Raw genomic sequence first — 16874 nt, forward strand, 5'->3', positions numbered from 1 at the left:
CAAGTCTTAAAAAATAAACTGAAGATGTTGAAATATTAAACATTAAAGAAATTGTTATGTTTTCGCATTTATTGCAATATATACGTATGCTCAATGAAATTTCGATTTTATAATAACAAAAGCCAAATCCCAACTTAACCAAGCTACCGGCCAAGATATCTATAGATGTCAAGTTTATCATGGATGTGAAGTGCATATTAAAATTGTAATACCATTGATATTACATTGAAATATATGATGGATACGAAGTGTATGAGGATGCGTATTTGATCCATAATGGCCGGTGAGGTGGCTAAAAACATAATGTTCCTCTAAATGTGTTTGCAAGGTGAATGTACATAAGATGAATTTATTTTTTTCATAAAGATGCACTGTTAAATTTATTAATGCATTTATGAAATAAATTAGCTTTTTCAAAGATAATAAAAATGCATAATTCAAAAAGAATTAATTTATTCTAAAAGGTTTAATATGTAAAAATACATATTATTATCAGCCCTCCACAGAGTCAAAGATTCATTGAGAAAGGCTATATCATCCACACTAGCTGCCATTTTGAAGTTAATATTTATGAGAATCCAGTGCCATCTGCATCTGGTTTAAATAATACTTCTGAAAAGAAATTAAATTCGTGCTGAGCTACTGACGTCTGCTAATAAAATTCAAAATCAACAATGGTGAGCGGAATTAGCTGAAGTTAAACATCCATGAATTTAGTTATCAACTTGAACTGATTAGGCCAAAAGAAATCATGCTAAAGTTTATGTGACCAACAAATATATTCTAAATGAGTTTGAAGCTGTATGTTATAAATGTAATTGTCTATGATTTAAAATCATTGCAAGAATGGTATTCTGATTATTGAATAATATTTTCCTCATTTCAGCTTGCATAATTTAAACTGTTGAAATACTTACCACCATCTAAAATATAAAATTCCAACTTTTGGTGCGATTAATAATTTTGCATATCCGCTGCAACCAGAGCTTCTTCCACCATTTAATTTATTCACAGAACTTTTCATATGTGTGTAGATTGCAATTTATGCAAATTCCTTAACTAAAGGCATGGATATGGACAATATGGAATAGTTTACCAAGTTATCAATGTTCCCATGGTTAGATCATTGACATGATCAATGAATGATAATCATGCTTTCCCAAATTTCATGATGGTTTACATGTTATGCCACATATGATGACAATAAGTGAGTGCTATTGAAAATATCATTACAGAGCAACTCCATAACATCAGAGATAGCTTTAGAAAGTTTTTCCACTTAATTACAAAGTAAATAACAAGAATATATTTCTTGTTTATCATCATCATCAAAAAATTCCTGATATGTATCTTCAAGGGGTGTACAGAATATTATGATAGTACTACATAAAGAACTTGCATCATTACTAACTTCCTAACATCTTCTAAGGCACTTTTTACCGGTATCAATCCACCTATATCATTGTCTACCTCTGTGTCTTTTAACTGCCAACCTGGCTGAGAACACTTATTTTGCTAATCTTTCCTTTCCCATTCTGTTTAAGTGACCATACCACCTGAGATTAGCTCTGCTAATGCATTCCTGGATGCTGACAATGTCAAGTTCTTTCCTAATATCCTCATTTTTAATATGATATTGCCATTGATGCCATCTGTTCATGCCCCTAATCTTTCTTAGGACTCTCGTATCTGTGGTCTCTAGTCTTTGTTCAAGTGTTTTACTTCTAACCCAGCTTTCAGATCCATAAGTTAAAATTGGTTTGAACACAATCTTGTATATATACAGCTAATTTAGTGTTTTGACTAATTTCTCTTTTATTCCATATAAATTTATTCAGTTGACTTCCTACCATACTGGCTTTGTTGATTCTGTTGTATATTTCCATATTTAATTTACTGTCTTCACTAAAATTGTGCCAAAGTAGCTGAAATGTTTTACTTGGTCTATAGGTTCTCCATTCATGATGCAGTTAACTCATTTTCAATGTTTCTGCCTATTTTTAATGTCTTTGTCTTGTTATTGCTGATTTTCATACCAAATTCATTACAATAGTTATTCAATTTAGTCAGGGAATCTTGCAGACTTGTACTAGATTTATTTAAAAGTATACATCTGCATAAAGTAAAGAGCTGAGATTAACATCTCCAATTTTGAAATCAGGTTTAATACTGCTTCCCTTCATAATGTGATCCATATAGACAATGAATAACAGAAGGAATAAAGTACATTCTTATCTGACACCAGATTTAACATCATGCCATCTTCTTGTACTTCCTTCAATTCTAACTGCTGACTTACAACTCCAATAAAGACTAGGTAGTACAGCTTGATGTAATGTCCCACTGACACCATATAACTATAGAGTTTTGAACAGCTTTTCTCTTGACAATATCACATACCTTTTGCAGGTCTACAAAACTTAAATACAGATCTTTGTTATATTCCCTGATTTCTTGACTATTTGTCATAAAGTGAAAATCTGATCCTGAGAGCCTGTATTTGGCCTGAATCCAGCTTGTTCTTCACCAAGCTTTCCTTCCACAGTCCTTCTCAAATGTTTCTCAAGTATACTTGCATAAATCTTACTAGAACACTCAGTAAGGAAATACCTCTAATTCTCACATTCAATTTTATTTTGCATTTTGTATATGGGTACTATGAGAGCTCTACTCCAATCATCTGGAATTGATCCCTCTGTCCAGGCCTTCTGAACTAAGCAGTGCAGCCAATGCAAGACATTTATACCTTCAAACTTGAGCATTTCTGATCGAATATCATCTACTCCTGCTGCCTTTCCACATTTCAGGATTTTGATGGCTTTTTCTACTTCAAGTATGGATATGTATTCCTGACTGCATGCCTGTTGAGTGTTTTTTTAAAAAATCACCATGTTGTCACTGCTTGCTTCTTAGCAATTTTTTGAAGTAATTACTCCATACTTCAAGGATATTTTTTCCCGTTTTCATGTCACCTTTATCATCTCTAATTCCTTTTACAGTAATCTTTCTTCCATTTCTGAGTTTTATCACCAGGCTCCATCTTCTTGAAATTTATTTTTTATGTTTTTGCTAAAGTGTTCTCATGACTTATATGTCTGCTAGTTTTACATAGTGTTTAGCTTTCTTACATTTGTCTCTGTATTCTCTAAGAGAACAAGTTGATTTATTTGCCAGGAACTTTCAATATGCTTTCTTCTTTTCCTTCATTGACATTACTCCTGTGTCCACTATGGAGTTCTGATTTTTCTATCCTTGCAAACAACCTCACCACATGCCTCTCTGGCTGAATCAATCAATCAATGTTTTCTTCAGAGCTTGCCACTGAATCTCCAAGGTTTGTTCCTGTTCTCCAACTCTTTCATTTTTTCTTCAATCATGTTTGTGTATTTTAGTCTACAGTTCACATCTGAGAGCTAGTCAACTTTTATTCTCTTTAAAACTTTCTTATATGTTCTTCTTTTCAATATGAAATTCAATTTTATCCTGCTCTAGGCCAAATGGTGATCACTTCCAATTTCAAATCCTCTGTACACGCTAGTGTCCTGCACCAGTGAGAAAACATCACTGTCATCAATAACATAGTCAATGAGGCTTTTCTCATTCCTTACCTCTTCTCTTTATGTGAATTCATGCACATTTTTATGTTTTAGCATTGTGTTAGTAATAATCAGTCATGTCCTGAACAGATATTCAACAGGTATTTACCATCATTCATTAGCTTTGCTCTTTTCTACAAATTTTCCAGAAATATTTCTATATGTCTGACAATCATTCATACTCTGCTATTTAGATCCTAACACGGTCCAACTTTTCTTTTTTCACTATCAGTTACTTTCTCTAAAGTAACTGATAGTGACTCCATTTCTACCTTAGTAGAACCTGCTGTGAGACCATAGGCACAAATAAGTCTCATTGTGCATCACTTTACTTGATATTGCCTGCCATTCAGCCTTGTATTTAATGTTGAATACTATAGCCACACCTTCTGTTATATTCAGGCAATTGGTATGATTATTGCCTGAATATATAAAATTTTGTATTTATTGCTTATTTATTTTGTATTTATTGTCTTTTTTGTTTCAGTCATCCCTATTATGTCAATTTGATACTTAATGATTTCTTTGCCATTGAGGCTTGTTATGCTGATAGCACTGATAATCAGTCCATGTCCTGAGCAGAAATCTAACAACTATTTGCCATTATTATTAACTCTTTTATTATTAGTCTATTATTATTATTATTGAGAGATTCCTCCAGGGAGGCAACATACTACTTGCACCTTTCCTTCTTCATGTAGCTTCCTCAGTGAGAGGGTACAGCACCATGTCCTTCCAGTTCTCTCTGTTGGTGGCTTTCCTTTTTGTTTCTGCATAGCCATGTGATCCTGTCCATGATCTTATATCTTCAAGCCATGTCCTTCGTTTTTTGCCTCCTGATCCTTTTTCCCATAATTTTTCCTTCTAAAACTGTTAGTATCCTCTGTCCTGCTGGACCTCTCAGTACATGTCCTACCAATCTCATCTTTCTCTGGATCATTTTCTGTAATAAAGATCTCTGTGTTCTCATTCTCTGAAGGACATCTGTATTTGTCACATGTTCTGTCCATGGGATTTTCAGAGCTCTCCTATAGCACCACATTTCAAAGGCCATTATCTGTTGCCTTACTCTCTTCTTGAATATCCAGGTCTGACTTCCATATGTGAAAATTGGCCACACTAATGTTCTTATCATTCTTTTCTTTGTCTCAATACTCACAGAACTTCTGAGCAGATCTTTATTTTTCCAGAATGCAACTTTAGCTATGGCTGTTCTTATTTTTATTTCTTTATCTTGCTTTCCATCTATAGTAAAGTAGGTGCCTAAATATTTGTATTCTGTTGTTTGTTCAATTTTCATATTGTTTATGAATATTTCTGGCTCAGATCTGTTTTCTTTTGAGATTTTCATAAATTTGGGTTTTTTTTTTGCATTAATATCTAATCCAACTTCTTTACCTTCTTCAATTAGTAGTTGCAGTAATTTGATTAATTTGTTTCTGTTTTCTGCTATTAGAATGGTATCATCAGCACATCTAAGATTGTTGTATTTTATACCATTGATACAAATTCCTGTTTTTTGTTTTTAAATCTTTTTCATCACTATCTCACTATAGATATTAAATAGATTTGAAGAAAGGATACAACCTTGTCTAACTCCTCTTTTTATTTTCACTTCAGACGTCTCAGAGTTAAACAGCTGCATTTTCTGTTTGGTGTAAATCATTTTTATAATCTTAAGTACATGATCTTCTATGTCTAATTTATCTAATATATTGAATATTTTATTATGTTTTACCTGGTCAAAAGCCTTCTGAAAGTCTATGAAGCATATGTAAATGTTCCTATTTCTTTCAAGTGACCTTTCTATTAGTATTTTTAGTTGATAACAGGATAACATTAATGCTTCCCATTCCTCTTCTGAAGCCTTTCGGTTGTTCACTCAATTCACCGTTTATGGCTCTTTCAATTTGTTTGTTAATGATGGTTAAAATAATTTTAGATGCATTGGATATTAGGCTCACAGTTCTGTAATCCTTACAATTTTGTACATTATGTTTCTTTGGAATTGGTATGCAGATAGATGTTGTAAAAACTTCATTGTTTCATAGATGTCCTGAATAGATTCCACTAAATAGTTGTTATTATTGCCAGTCAGAGCTTTCAGCAGCTCAGCCAGAATATTATCACACCCAGAGGATTTATTATTAGGAAGATTCTTAATTACATGTTCTACCTCCTTTCTTGTGGGTAGAGTGGTATCTGTTGTTACGTTTAACTTAAGGTGTCGTGAATGATATAACATGTTACCATTATCATCATCATAGAGATCTGATAAGTACTCCACCCATCTTCCATTTATCTTTTCCTTATCAATGCATATGTTTCCATCTTTGTTATTAGACGGTGTATGTTTTGTTTTTCCATTAAGTTCTTTCACTTTCAGGAATGGTTCTCTGGTTTTGTTCCTATTTTGTAATTCTTCTATCTCAGTGCACTGTATATTTATCCAGTTTTCTTTCAATCTTTTACATAACTGTTTGATTCTTTTATCCAAAGTTTCATATCTTAACCTTTCTTCTTCATTTGCTCCTCTTTTCCATGTTCTTCTTTCATCAATAAGGTTGATTACCTCTTGAGTTACCCATGCTTTTTTCTTTCTTTCTTCTTGTTTATTGATATGGTTTTTAGCAGATGTTATGATAGCTGCTTGTAGTCTATTCCACTGAGAGGATTCATTTTCATTTTGCAATTGTGCAGACAGCAGTTCTGAAATATTTTCATAAAATTTTGATTTTATTATTGGATTTTGTACTATTTGCAGATCCCATTTTAGGGGTTGACTTCTTTTAAATTTTATTGTTTTCAGGGAATATTCGTCTTCATTAAGACCAGTCTATGATCAGATCTACAGTCAGCACTTGGCATCGCCTCTGAGTTCCGTATTCCATTGAAGTAATGTTTACTGACTACAATATAGTCTAAATGATTTTTGTATCTTCCATCCGGACTTTCCCATGTGTATCTTGCTGTTGGTTTTTGCTCAAAATAAGTGTTAGTTATGATGAGATTGTGCTTGTTACAGAAATCAATCAGCTTTCGTCCTCTCTCATTCCGAATTCCTAGTCCAAATGAACCCACGTGTGTAGACGTTCTCTCTGATCCAACTTTTGTGTTCCAGTCACCCATAGCACAAATAACTCTCTCTCTCTTTCTTGCCTCAGATTTCTTTATACACCATTCTATTTCATCATACATGTATCTATTTCTGCTTCCTCATTAGGAGCATATATTTGAATGATCAGCATATCTCCAGGTTTAGATTTCACTAGAATTGTCATTACTCTATCTGATTTTTTGATTATATGGATAATGTTTTTATTAGTTTTCTTTTCTACAATAAACGCTACACCTCTTCTTGATATTTCACCACCTGACATACATATTTTATATATCTTGCCATTTGGAAGTTTTGACTCAAAATCTGATGATCCTTTCCAAAAAGTTTCACTTATTCCTAGTATACTAATATTCAATCTCTCCATCTCTCTCATCACATTAGCCAATTTCCTGCTTTTATTCAATCCTCTTACATTCCAAGTAGCAATATTCAAGCAATTTCTGCATTGAGTTTCTTTATAGCCATGACGGACTGACGATACCGCAGGGCCTGCTATATCACCCTGAGACCACCGTTCTGGGCATACTGAGACTACCTGGGCATTAATTCTTTTCTGTGTAGACATGATGCTTTACAAAGCGGCATTTTTTATGGAATTGGCTGCCAGAACTATCCAACCCCCAATATGAATGGAGGACTGCAGCTGTCATTGGTTAGTGGGTCCCACGGACCTAGCCGAGAGGTCTACAAAGTAGTGCCACCGACCATTCCCCCCTCATCACCACCGAGGAGATGCCCCGATGCACTGTGACAGCCCAGTGACTGGCTACATGCACCAGCTATCGTAATTGTTCTTGAATTCATTCACATTGCTTGCATGCACACACACACACAAAATCCAATGGAGATCCATTCCAGTCATGCACCACTACAAGAGAAAAATCTAGATCTCACCCTCTTCTTGGCGGCATTCATTCTTAGCTTTCAAGGATGCCCTCTTGTGTTTGCCCCACCCTATTATAGTTTATGCTGTAACCAAGCAGAAAAACATTCTAAAACTATCACTAATCAAGAGTATTTTAATAATATGGTGATACACTATTTTACTACCTGCAATAAATACAACTTAAATACAACTTCTGATTTGATTTACATCAGTATCTTCCTGGATCTAGTTTCCACAGAAGGTCAAAACCATCTGAATAGTGGCACTTTCCATAATGCACAGAAATATACATGTCTGAAAGGAAGTGTGTTTTGCATTATGGGATACTAAGGCAAATGATATGATGTCATCAGCTTTTATATACAAGTGGCTTAATCAAGAAGACACTTGGTGCACAAGCTTTGTCTATTTATTTATTTTTTTGGGAGGGGGAGGAAATTATAAGTATTACAACATTTAAATGCAGTATTAATTATTAATTTTAATTACTTATTTTATATTATTTATATATTATTTATTTATAAAATTACTAAATATATGAAGAGCCAAAGGCTTCAGTTCGGCAACGCAAATTTATTTAAATTAAGGGATATTACATCCCATATTGTTTCACAGAACTTTATATAGTTTCTATATTCGGTATGAAACTCTTTGAGTTTCTTTTTCGGCTGTAAAACAATATAATATCTCTTAATTTAAATTATTGATTTATTTTATTTAATTACTTATTTTAATTACTTATTAATTAAGTATTAACACTTAAATGCAGATACCAAAGAAAACATAAAATTAAACACCGAACTGAAATTAGAAGAATTTCTAAATTACTACACAGAATTGTGGACAGGCAAATATTTTAAAAAAGACAACTGGCAAACAATTGACGTAAAAGAAAAGGAATTTACTAAAGAAGAATTAGAAATCAGCCTGAAAGAAACAAGAAACGGAAAATCACCTGGAGAGGTTCAGCTAGGTTCAGAACTATATAAATACTCAGGAACAAGATTCAAAGAAAGACTCTTATTATTTTTAAATAAAATTTATTCAACTGGTATCCCCCCCCCCCAATAGAATGGAAAAAAGCAATTGTGATTCCTATCTTTAAAAAAGGTAATAGAGATGACCCTAATAACTATAGAGGTATCAGTATACTAAATTCCTGTTACAAAATATATAGCAGAATCTTAAATAGCAAACTAATGAAATATTCCGAAAACTTTATTTTAGAAGTACAGAATGGATTTAGAAAAGGACAATCATGTACAGACCCGGCCTTTTGCCTAAAATTAATAATAGAGAAAAGAAGAGAATACAATTTAGAAACACATATTACATTTATTGACTTTGAAAAAGCATTTGACAAAGTTAAAAGAAACATATTAAAAGAAAGACAAATATCAAATAATATCCTAAAAGCTATCACAAGTATATATGAAAATGATCAAATACAAATAAGATTAAATCATGAGCTATCTTATACGAGAGAGATAAACCAAGGGGTCCGACAGAGTTGTCCCCTCTCAGCAACTCTTTTTAATATTTATTTAAATGAAATAATAATAAAATGGAATAAAAATTTACACCAAGGAATTAAACTTTCTCCTACAGTGAACTTAAATACTCTCCTTTTTGTCGACGACCAAATAATAATTACAAATTCTGAAGATAACTTACAGTTAGATCTAAATGAGATAGCCAAAGATTATAGTATGATAATATTAACAGAAAAATCAAAAAATATGGCCTTTAAAGGACAAGATCTAGCAAGAACTAAAATAGTATAGATAACAAGATCTTAGAACAGGTGAATTCACTTAACTACCTAGGATGTATGATCACATATGAAAATGAAAAAGCTATAAATGTAAAAATTGCAAAATATTTAAAAATAACAGGTGTAATTAACTCTATATTTAAACCAAACCTAGTTCAAAAACAAACCAGACTAAAAGTACACAATACATTAGCCCTACCAATCTTAATGTATGTAAGTGTAATTTGGACAATAAAACAAAAAAGACAAACAAAGATTAATAACAGCAGAAATGAAGTTTATGAGAAAAACTGCAAAGTATACCCTATTTGATCACAAAAGAAATGAAGAAATTATGAAAGAATTAAACCAAGAACCAGTAATAGAAAAAATTAAAAAATATAAACATAAATGGATGGAACACATTCAGAGAATGAAAAAGGAAAGATTACCAAAACAAGCCTTAAAGTAAAAGCCATTAGGAAAAAGAAAACCAGGACGTCCACTTAATTTTATACTTTTTTTTAAGTATATGCTCAGTAGATTAAAAGTAGCTCAGTTACTTTTCCCATAAGTAGTTTGTCTAGCTCTCATCACTACTAAATCAAAAACTATGAAAATCTAATATTAATTAATTATAAAGAGTTCTAATATGCACACAAAAGTGTTTTTGTTAATATTGAAATGATAATGAAATCTACTAGCAGTCTCACCTTTTCTTATATTCTCTCCATGGTCATCATAATACCATATATTTTCTTTCTTGGCTCCTAACAAACTTGTGAGATCATAAAATAGTTCTTTTTTTAGTACTGCATCATTTTCACTAAAAGCCAGAAACAGTGGGAACTTCCTTGAAGATAATTCTTTCAGCTGATTTTTAGCCTACAAGTTTAAAAGACAATAAAAATTCTAAAAGCATTATGTTAAGTTATACAATTTCTAGTTTATAAACAAAGGTGTAAAAACAAATAGGGAAATAACCAATCAAGGGCAATCATAGAGCCTTTTTTGCCTTATGTACTACAGTTTTTTTTGCTACATTTTGTTACTCAAAATGGTTCAACTGAAACTAACTTGAAATTTCAACAAAATTTTTCAGTTGATTCTTAATTTAAATTTTGTTAAATTTCAGGCCACAAGTGAGATTATCATTTTACCGATAAGAATGGTCAGATTGTAATCCAAAACTGAGGTGAGCAGACACATTTTATTATCATGTACCTTATAACCAAATTTCATTTAATTCTATCCAGCCGGATTGTAATTAGAATTTTGTATAATTTCAAAATGTTATTCAAATTTTACACATGCATGTGTGTAAAATTTGAATAACATTTGATAGAACTGAAACCCTAGATACTATGCTCTACAAACTTTTGTATAACTCCAAATCTTGAATTTCAGTAAAACCATATGGTTATAGTCAATTCACTTTATGCAGAGAGGAATAGACAAATCTAATTTTGTACTTATATTTTGCAAAATGTACCTAAAAAAGGAAATGCTTCTTATAAACCAAAGCATGCCACTTTCCTTTCCTACCTGTGTTGCATATTATGATTACTGTTATTAGGAATGCTCTTCTAAGGACAAATCAAGGAAGGATCCTTTTATTTATTCATACTAAAATACCTATCATATCTCTCCTTGAGACCATTCACCAAGAACTTGTTCATAATATCTAATACTGATCCATTCTACAGACTAACATGTCATGAGAAAAACATGAACCTTGCATGCAGCCTACTCGATACCCTTAGCAAGCTTCCAAGATATTTTTTTCACTACCTATAGTCTGCAAAATCTCACCTCTGTATATAAGAAGTTGAATTTATATAGTGGATATAGAACTCTTATTAACTTGTATGCTTGGTTCTATCATATCTTCTCTCCATCTATACTTCAAACATTGAAGGTCCCATTTTGTAAATCTATCTCCATATGTACAATTCCAGTAGGCTTCTGGAGCATTATATTTCTCTCCCCACAAATTTCTCTCTAAATCATGCACATGCCCACACTGGTCAAAAAAGAAAGCACACATACCTAGTAGATTATGCACACAAAATTTTTGCTTTCAGAATTTCTAATTTATGGTCAATAATTTTTGAATGTACTATAAAAAGAGAATTATTTGGTAAATCATGCTTGTTACTTATTTAGTAATTTCTCCAATATTACTCTAATCCATTCCAACTTAAAACACTCTAAATACTTACCTTTAGTCTGAGCTGTGTGGACAAACTGACATTGATGTCTGCAACTTGCAGAGCCATATTTGTGCTAGAGAGTATAGTCACTCAAACTCATGCAAATGGTGATGAATTTTGTAGTTATACAGATTCAAGCAAATTTATTTGGTGCTTGCAATTTTATAGGTTATAGCTAGATGAAAAAGGACAACAATAATATAAGAAATATTACATTATGGTTTTAATGCATTGAACTTCAAAATGTCAATGCTGAAATTTAAGCTGAAAAGAACTGCAAATGCATTTAAATTTGAATGGCTAGACAAATGTGATAATTTGTTTATAAACTGCATGCACAATGAAGTATTTAGGTAGCTGAAGGAGTAAACTTTTGGGTTGCTCTTATAGAAATATTTAGCATGCAATATAACTGAATATATATTCAATATATCAAGGATCCAGTTACAAGATGCCGAACATTCAAGGATCCAATTCAATATATATAATATATTGAATTGGATCCTTGAATGTTCGGCATCTTTTAACTAGATACTACAGTTATAGAATGACCAAATGGATCCTTGACTTTTACTATCTATAGAAAACACACACACAAAGAAACATGTAAACAAATTTTTAACCAATGGCTACTACTTCCACAATATAAAAAATTACCAACATCCCATACCCTCCCATTTTTCCTTTCCTCCAAACACAGACTACAATAAATCCACCCATATATTCAGTAGACATCCAAAAAGGTGTCCAAGATCCTGAAGGAATACAATCTTGTAACCACCTTCAAACCATACAGAAAGTTGGCATTTCTTATCTGCTTACACAAACACCATTTGCAACCTCTAGATTCACATGGATATACCAGGTACTCTTCTAGCTGAAACAGGCAGGGCAGCCAACATTATTGGAGCACCAAGACTACATCCATTTCAACTGCTACAGCTGCTTAAGTTTGACAGACCAGTCCCTGGATACCTTTTACCATCTAAAGATCAGATGGGAAAAAGTCATCTTACTCCACTGAAGCAAATTTAAATTTGCTTCTGCCTTGCGAACTTCCGTAACCTGAACAAATATGGCTGCATCAAACCACATCTCATATAAGAAACTCATCTGCAGAGAATCAGCCCAATGGGCAACACCCAACAACACCAGATAGGTGACAGTTTTAGGACTTTAGGCCTCCATGTATTTTTCCAGTTCATTCTCACTGATGTAACATGCATGCATGCATTGATACTAGAGTATTGTTCTCCTAATGATGCTAATTTAACATTTGGCAAAATATTGGAAATAAGAATTTTTTTTTTTTTTTGGTTATCATTTAGGTTGCTAATTTTCTTAAAAACGTTCGGATTATATATATAAAAAAATAATGAAAATAAAAAACCTTAACATATATATGCTTGAATACCAGAATATTCTAGTACTTTGGTGCCAGGAATAGGTTAAGGTTTTTTTTTTTTTTTTTTAATATGATCTGAAATATGATAGAAACCAAGCATGAATGTTTTTCGAGCAACTTAGCAGCTACCCCACCCCCTAATAAGTAGGACATTGGTCTCCCACTATGCAATGAAATTTATCTCCCATCTGAAAATATTCACAGACATTCATCCTCGGAGATGGATTCAAACAGCCTATTATTTGGAGAGCTAAAATATTAACTTGGACAACTAGGTGGTAAATCATTTAAACAAAATTGAAGGAAAGTTAAGCAAAAACTTGTGATCCATATTATGAAAATATTTTGGATATCTGTGAAGTAAAACTAAAAAAATTGCTAATACAGTAAAACTTACTCTCCAAAATTTTGAATAAGTCATGGTAGTACAGGACAGTAATATATTATTAATATCATCCAGTCTAAATTGCAACATTCCAAATTTCATCAGCTTCAATCCATATTTCTTTAGAAATGCATAGCCAGCTGGATATTCACTAATCCGTGTCAATGTCTTCAACAATAGAAACCTTATGCGATTATCCCTGTAGTATGAAACACTTATTTAACAGTCTTCAAAACTATTTAATATTATATATTTACAATTCATTCAAAAATAAATCAAAAACTGGAAACCAATGTAAATTTACACATGAAGCTTTACACCTAAACTATCAAGTTTCATGGTAACTAGTCAGTTGTGAGTAGTTGATGACATTAATGTAGAAGCAGTAAAAAGGCATATAATCTTATTATTAAAATACTCAAGATTAAAGATAATATAAGGCGATATACCTTTTTACTATATTAATTCAACCTTGATTCTAGTAAACAGGTTTATACATTTGTTATCATAACTATTATGTTTCAGGAAATAACAACAAATACTAAAATATTAATTATAATAACTTTAATTAATACTTTCCTATATTTCAGCAACATTACATTGCCATCATCAGGGATCACAAAAACAATATGTGAATGCAGGCACTAACACTGGAATAAGATTGCTCCAGATTTGGGGAGTTTGAAATAGTAATTTTATGCCCTAAACTATCAAGCATTCCATCAAGCAATAATAATCAGTGAACTTTTCCATAATGCATAGCATTACATATATCTGTAAGGATATGTGCTTTGCATTATGGGATACTAAGGCAAGTGATGTGAAGTCATAACTTTCTATAACTCATATATAAGTTTCTATATACGAGTTGCCCCAGTCCTGAAAATAGTTCAAATGCAAACTTCTTTGCATACACTTGGATAAAGGATTAAACAAAGTATATAATTTCTTGGGATTATTAATTTATAGTATAACCAAGTGGAAAAACTTCCAACAAATATCAAGCAAACAGGTCTAAAAAAGTTACAATCAAATTACACAAAATCATTGTCAATTTTTCTCAACACCAACTCAACGTGGAAAAGAAATGGGACTAGTAAAGGAACTGGATAAATACCAGACTAGCATAACAGGTGTTACCGAAACAAAGACAAAAAACAGGTGCAACTCTTCTAAGCAATAAATATGATATGTTATATGCATGCAATAATAATCAGGAAAAGAAGGAAATAATCAAGTGTCATAAAATTATCAAAATTATTCTTACTTAATTTTTCCTCTTCTACCTTCCTTTTTTATGGTATCGAGGTTTTTTCCAACTATTAACTGCAATCATAACTCGAGGATAGGGTGGTTAGCCCTGTGCCTCCTAGTGTGTTTACATCTGTAGATGTGTGTTCACGGGGACTGTTTGCCCATTCTGGAGGATGAAAAACCAGAGTTTCTGGGTGAAAAAATCCCCTACCTCCGTATGAGACCGGCTAACTCACCTTTCATCGAAAGAGACCAGATAAAGGTTCTTCAAATCACTGACGGGAATCAAACCCAGGTCTTTCTAACCAAAGGACTTCATCTATATCGACTGAGCTATGGAGGATCTCTAAAATTATTCAATTAGACAACATCTGTGCTCATGATCCCACAGAAGGTTCTATTCATTTTTCGAGTTACTAGAGAATAGAGAATGCAGTTGACACACACACAAAAGGAAAAAGCTGGTCTTTGTTGAGAACTAAATGGCAGAGTAGAAAATGATTACTAGTTATACAGAAATGTTTGGGGAAAATTTGGAGAAAACAGCAGAGCAAATAACAATGTTCAGTACCTACAGGATTTCTGTTCAGGACAAACTATTTATTAACAATATCATTGTAAAAAGTCATAACTTAACTTCTTCTATACATTAATTTTTTTTATTATTTATTTAGTTAGTTAGTTTCAGTTTCGTAACACACGATTAGCACTTGTGATGTGCCATATAAGAAATCGATATTTGTGTTAATTAAAAAACATAATAATAATTTAAAAGATATGTGAGATTTATTGTATTTACTGGAATCTGATAATTGTAAAAATTTCAATGGTTCTTTATTGTAATTCATAAGTATAGTGATATCTGTCACTGTTCACAAGGACATTCTCCTGATGATAACGATGATAATGTGTCAGCCATTACAAATTTCTCGCTTGTGGCTTGAACAAGTGCGCGTGCTCACCAAGGAGGTTGAGTTGTGACTGACAGCTGATGAAGAGAGTGTTCAGTACCAGAGTAACAAGAGAGAGAGAGAGAGAGAGAACAAAAGTCTGAGAATGCAGACCAGAGAATTTGGTTTTAGGAAATTTTGGACACATTGAGAGTCAGCATGTATAATAGAGGATTCCGAAAGCAATCTTAGCAAAGTCAAAGCATATAGTAATAAAAGGAAATATTAAACTGATGTTCTATTTCAATAGTCGAAGAAATGCTATATGGAAAGTTTCTTGTATCACAAGAGCACCGGATCCTGAAATAAGTGAAAGAATTAGAGAAATCTGACACTGTAAAGTGGTATTAATGAAGAGACTACTTTGATTCATTGTTTATACAGCAGTAAAAGAAATTGCCTGAAGTAAGAATATTTAAACTCAGTGTAACAAAATTTCAGTCTGGTAAACTACACATAAAAACAAACCAATGATAGAATGAATCATGAGAGAATGAATTATCCTCTAAAGAAATAGGAGATCTCAGGAGTACAGTTTCTATTCAAGAAGGCCTTGGATCCAATTAGTTTAGTTATTAATTTATTTAGCATGTATATAGTTTTATTTAAGTTCATTAAATATCTATACCTTTTTTTGTTTGGTCTTGAGTCAGTCATTTTCTGGATTCTAAAAGGAATGAAGTTAAAAGTCACTGCACAAATTGGATTCAATTCTTGTAAATTTACTCAATACTTGGTGTGAAAACAGCAAGGTGCATCTGTAAGGATACATCGTGTGCATCATACACAAAAATAAACATAAGTAATATTAACAAACTGGTACAATCTCTTTACAGAGAATAACACCATGTTCTAACAAAGATATGCTAGCATTCACATGGAAAGAAAAAAAAAAACTCATTAACTATGTTATTACAGATAGTAATATATACATGCTAGTTTAGGGCAAGTGTATGCAGAGGATTTGAAATAGGAAATCAGTTTTTTTTTTTTGAGCAGAATAAAACTGGTTATCATGTTGAAGATGAATGGTGAAAGATTTAAAAGAAAAAAGTTGAGCAGCTTTTAGAGGTAAGATGTAGACTCAAATAAACAAATATTATTCTATAAAAAAAAGGTGAGTTTAAAAAACAAGAACTTGAAGATTCAGTGGTAGACCCTGAAGAAAATACTGATTCATGGAGGCACGTATGTGGTGAAATATTGGTCTGCAAGAATAGAAAAATCAAAACTCCTTGGTGGACTCAGGAAGCTAAACAGGCAGTCAAATGAAAAGGAGAAAGCATATTAAAAGTTGCTGGCAAGTAAGTC

At 32.3% G+C, this 16874-nt stretch overlaps 1 protein-coding gene across 1 annotated transcript; it reads right to left on the reverse strand.

The window, feature by feature from the left end:
- Positions 1 to 523: 523 nt before the first annotated feature.
- LOC150092078 (uncharacterized) lies at positions 524 to 16321 on the reverse strand. Its single transcript, XM_090415328.1, has 4 exons — positions 16192 to 16321; positions 13372 to 13558; positions 10070 to 10241; positions 524 to 612 (listed from the first exon to the last, which is right to left on the reverse strand). The coding sequence occupies exons 1-4, from the start codon at positions 16218 to 16220 to the stop codon at positions 569 to 571; spliced, it is 432 nt and encodes a 143-aa protein (XP_090271454.1). The 5' UTR covers positions 16221 to 16321; the 3' UTR covers positions 524 to 568.
- Between the last annotated feature and the right edge of the window lie 553 nt (positions 16322 to 16874).

The sequence above is a fragment of the Typopeltis vanoorti genome, unplaced genomic scaffold (genome assembly GCF_054136105.1).
Source record: "Typopeltis vanoorti isolate ZY-2024b unplaced genomic scaffold, IOZ_Tvanoo_1.0 HiC_scaffold_800, whole genome shotgun sequence".
Taxonomy (NCBI): domain Eukaryota; kingdom Metazoa; phylum Arthropoda; class Arachnida; order Uropygi; family Thelyphonidae; genus Typopeltis; species Typopeltis vanoorti.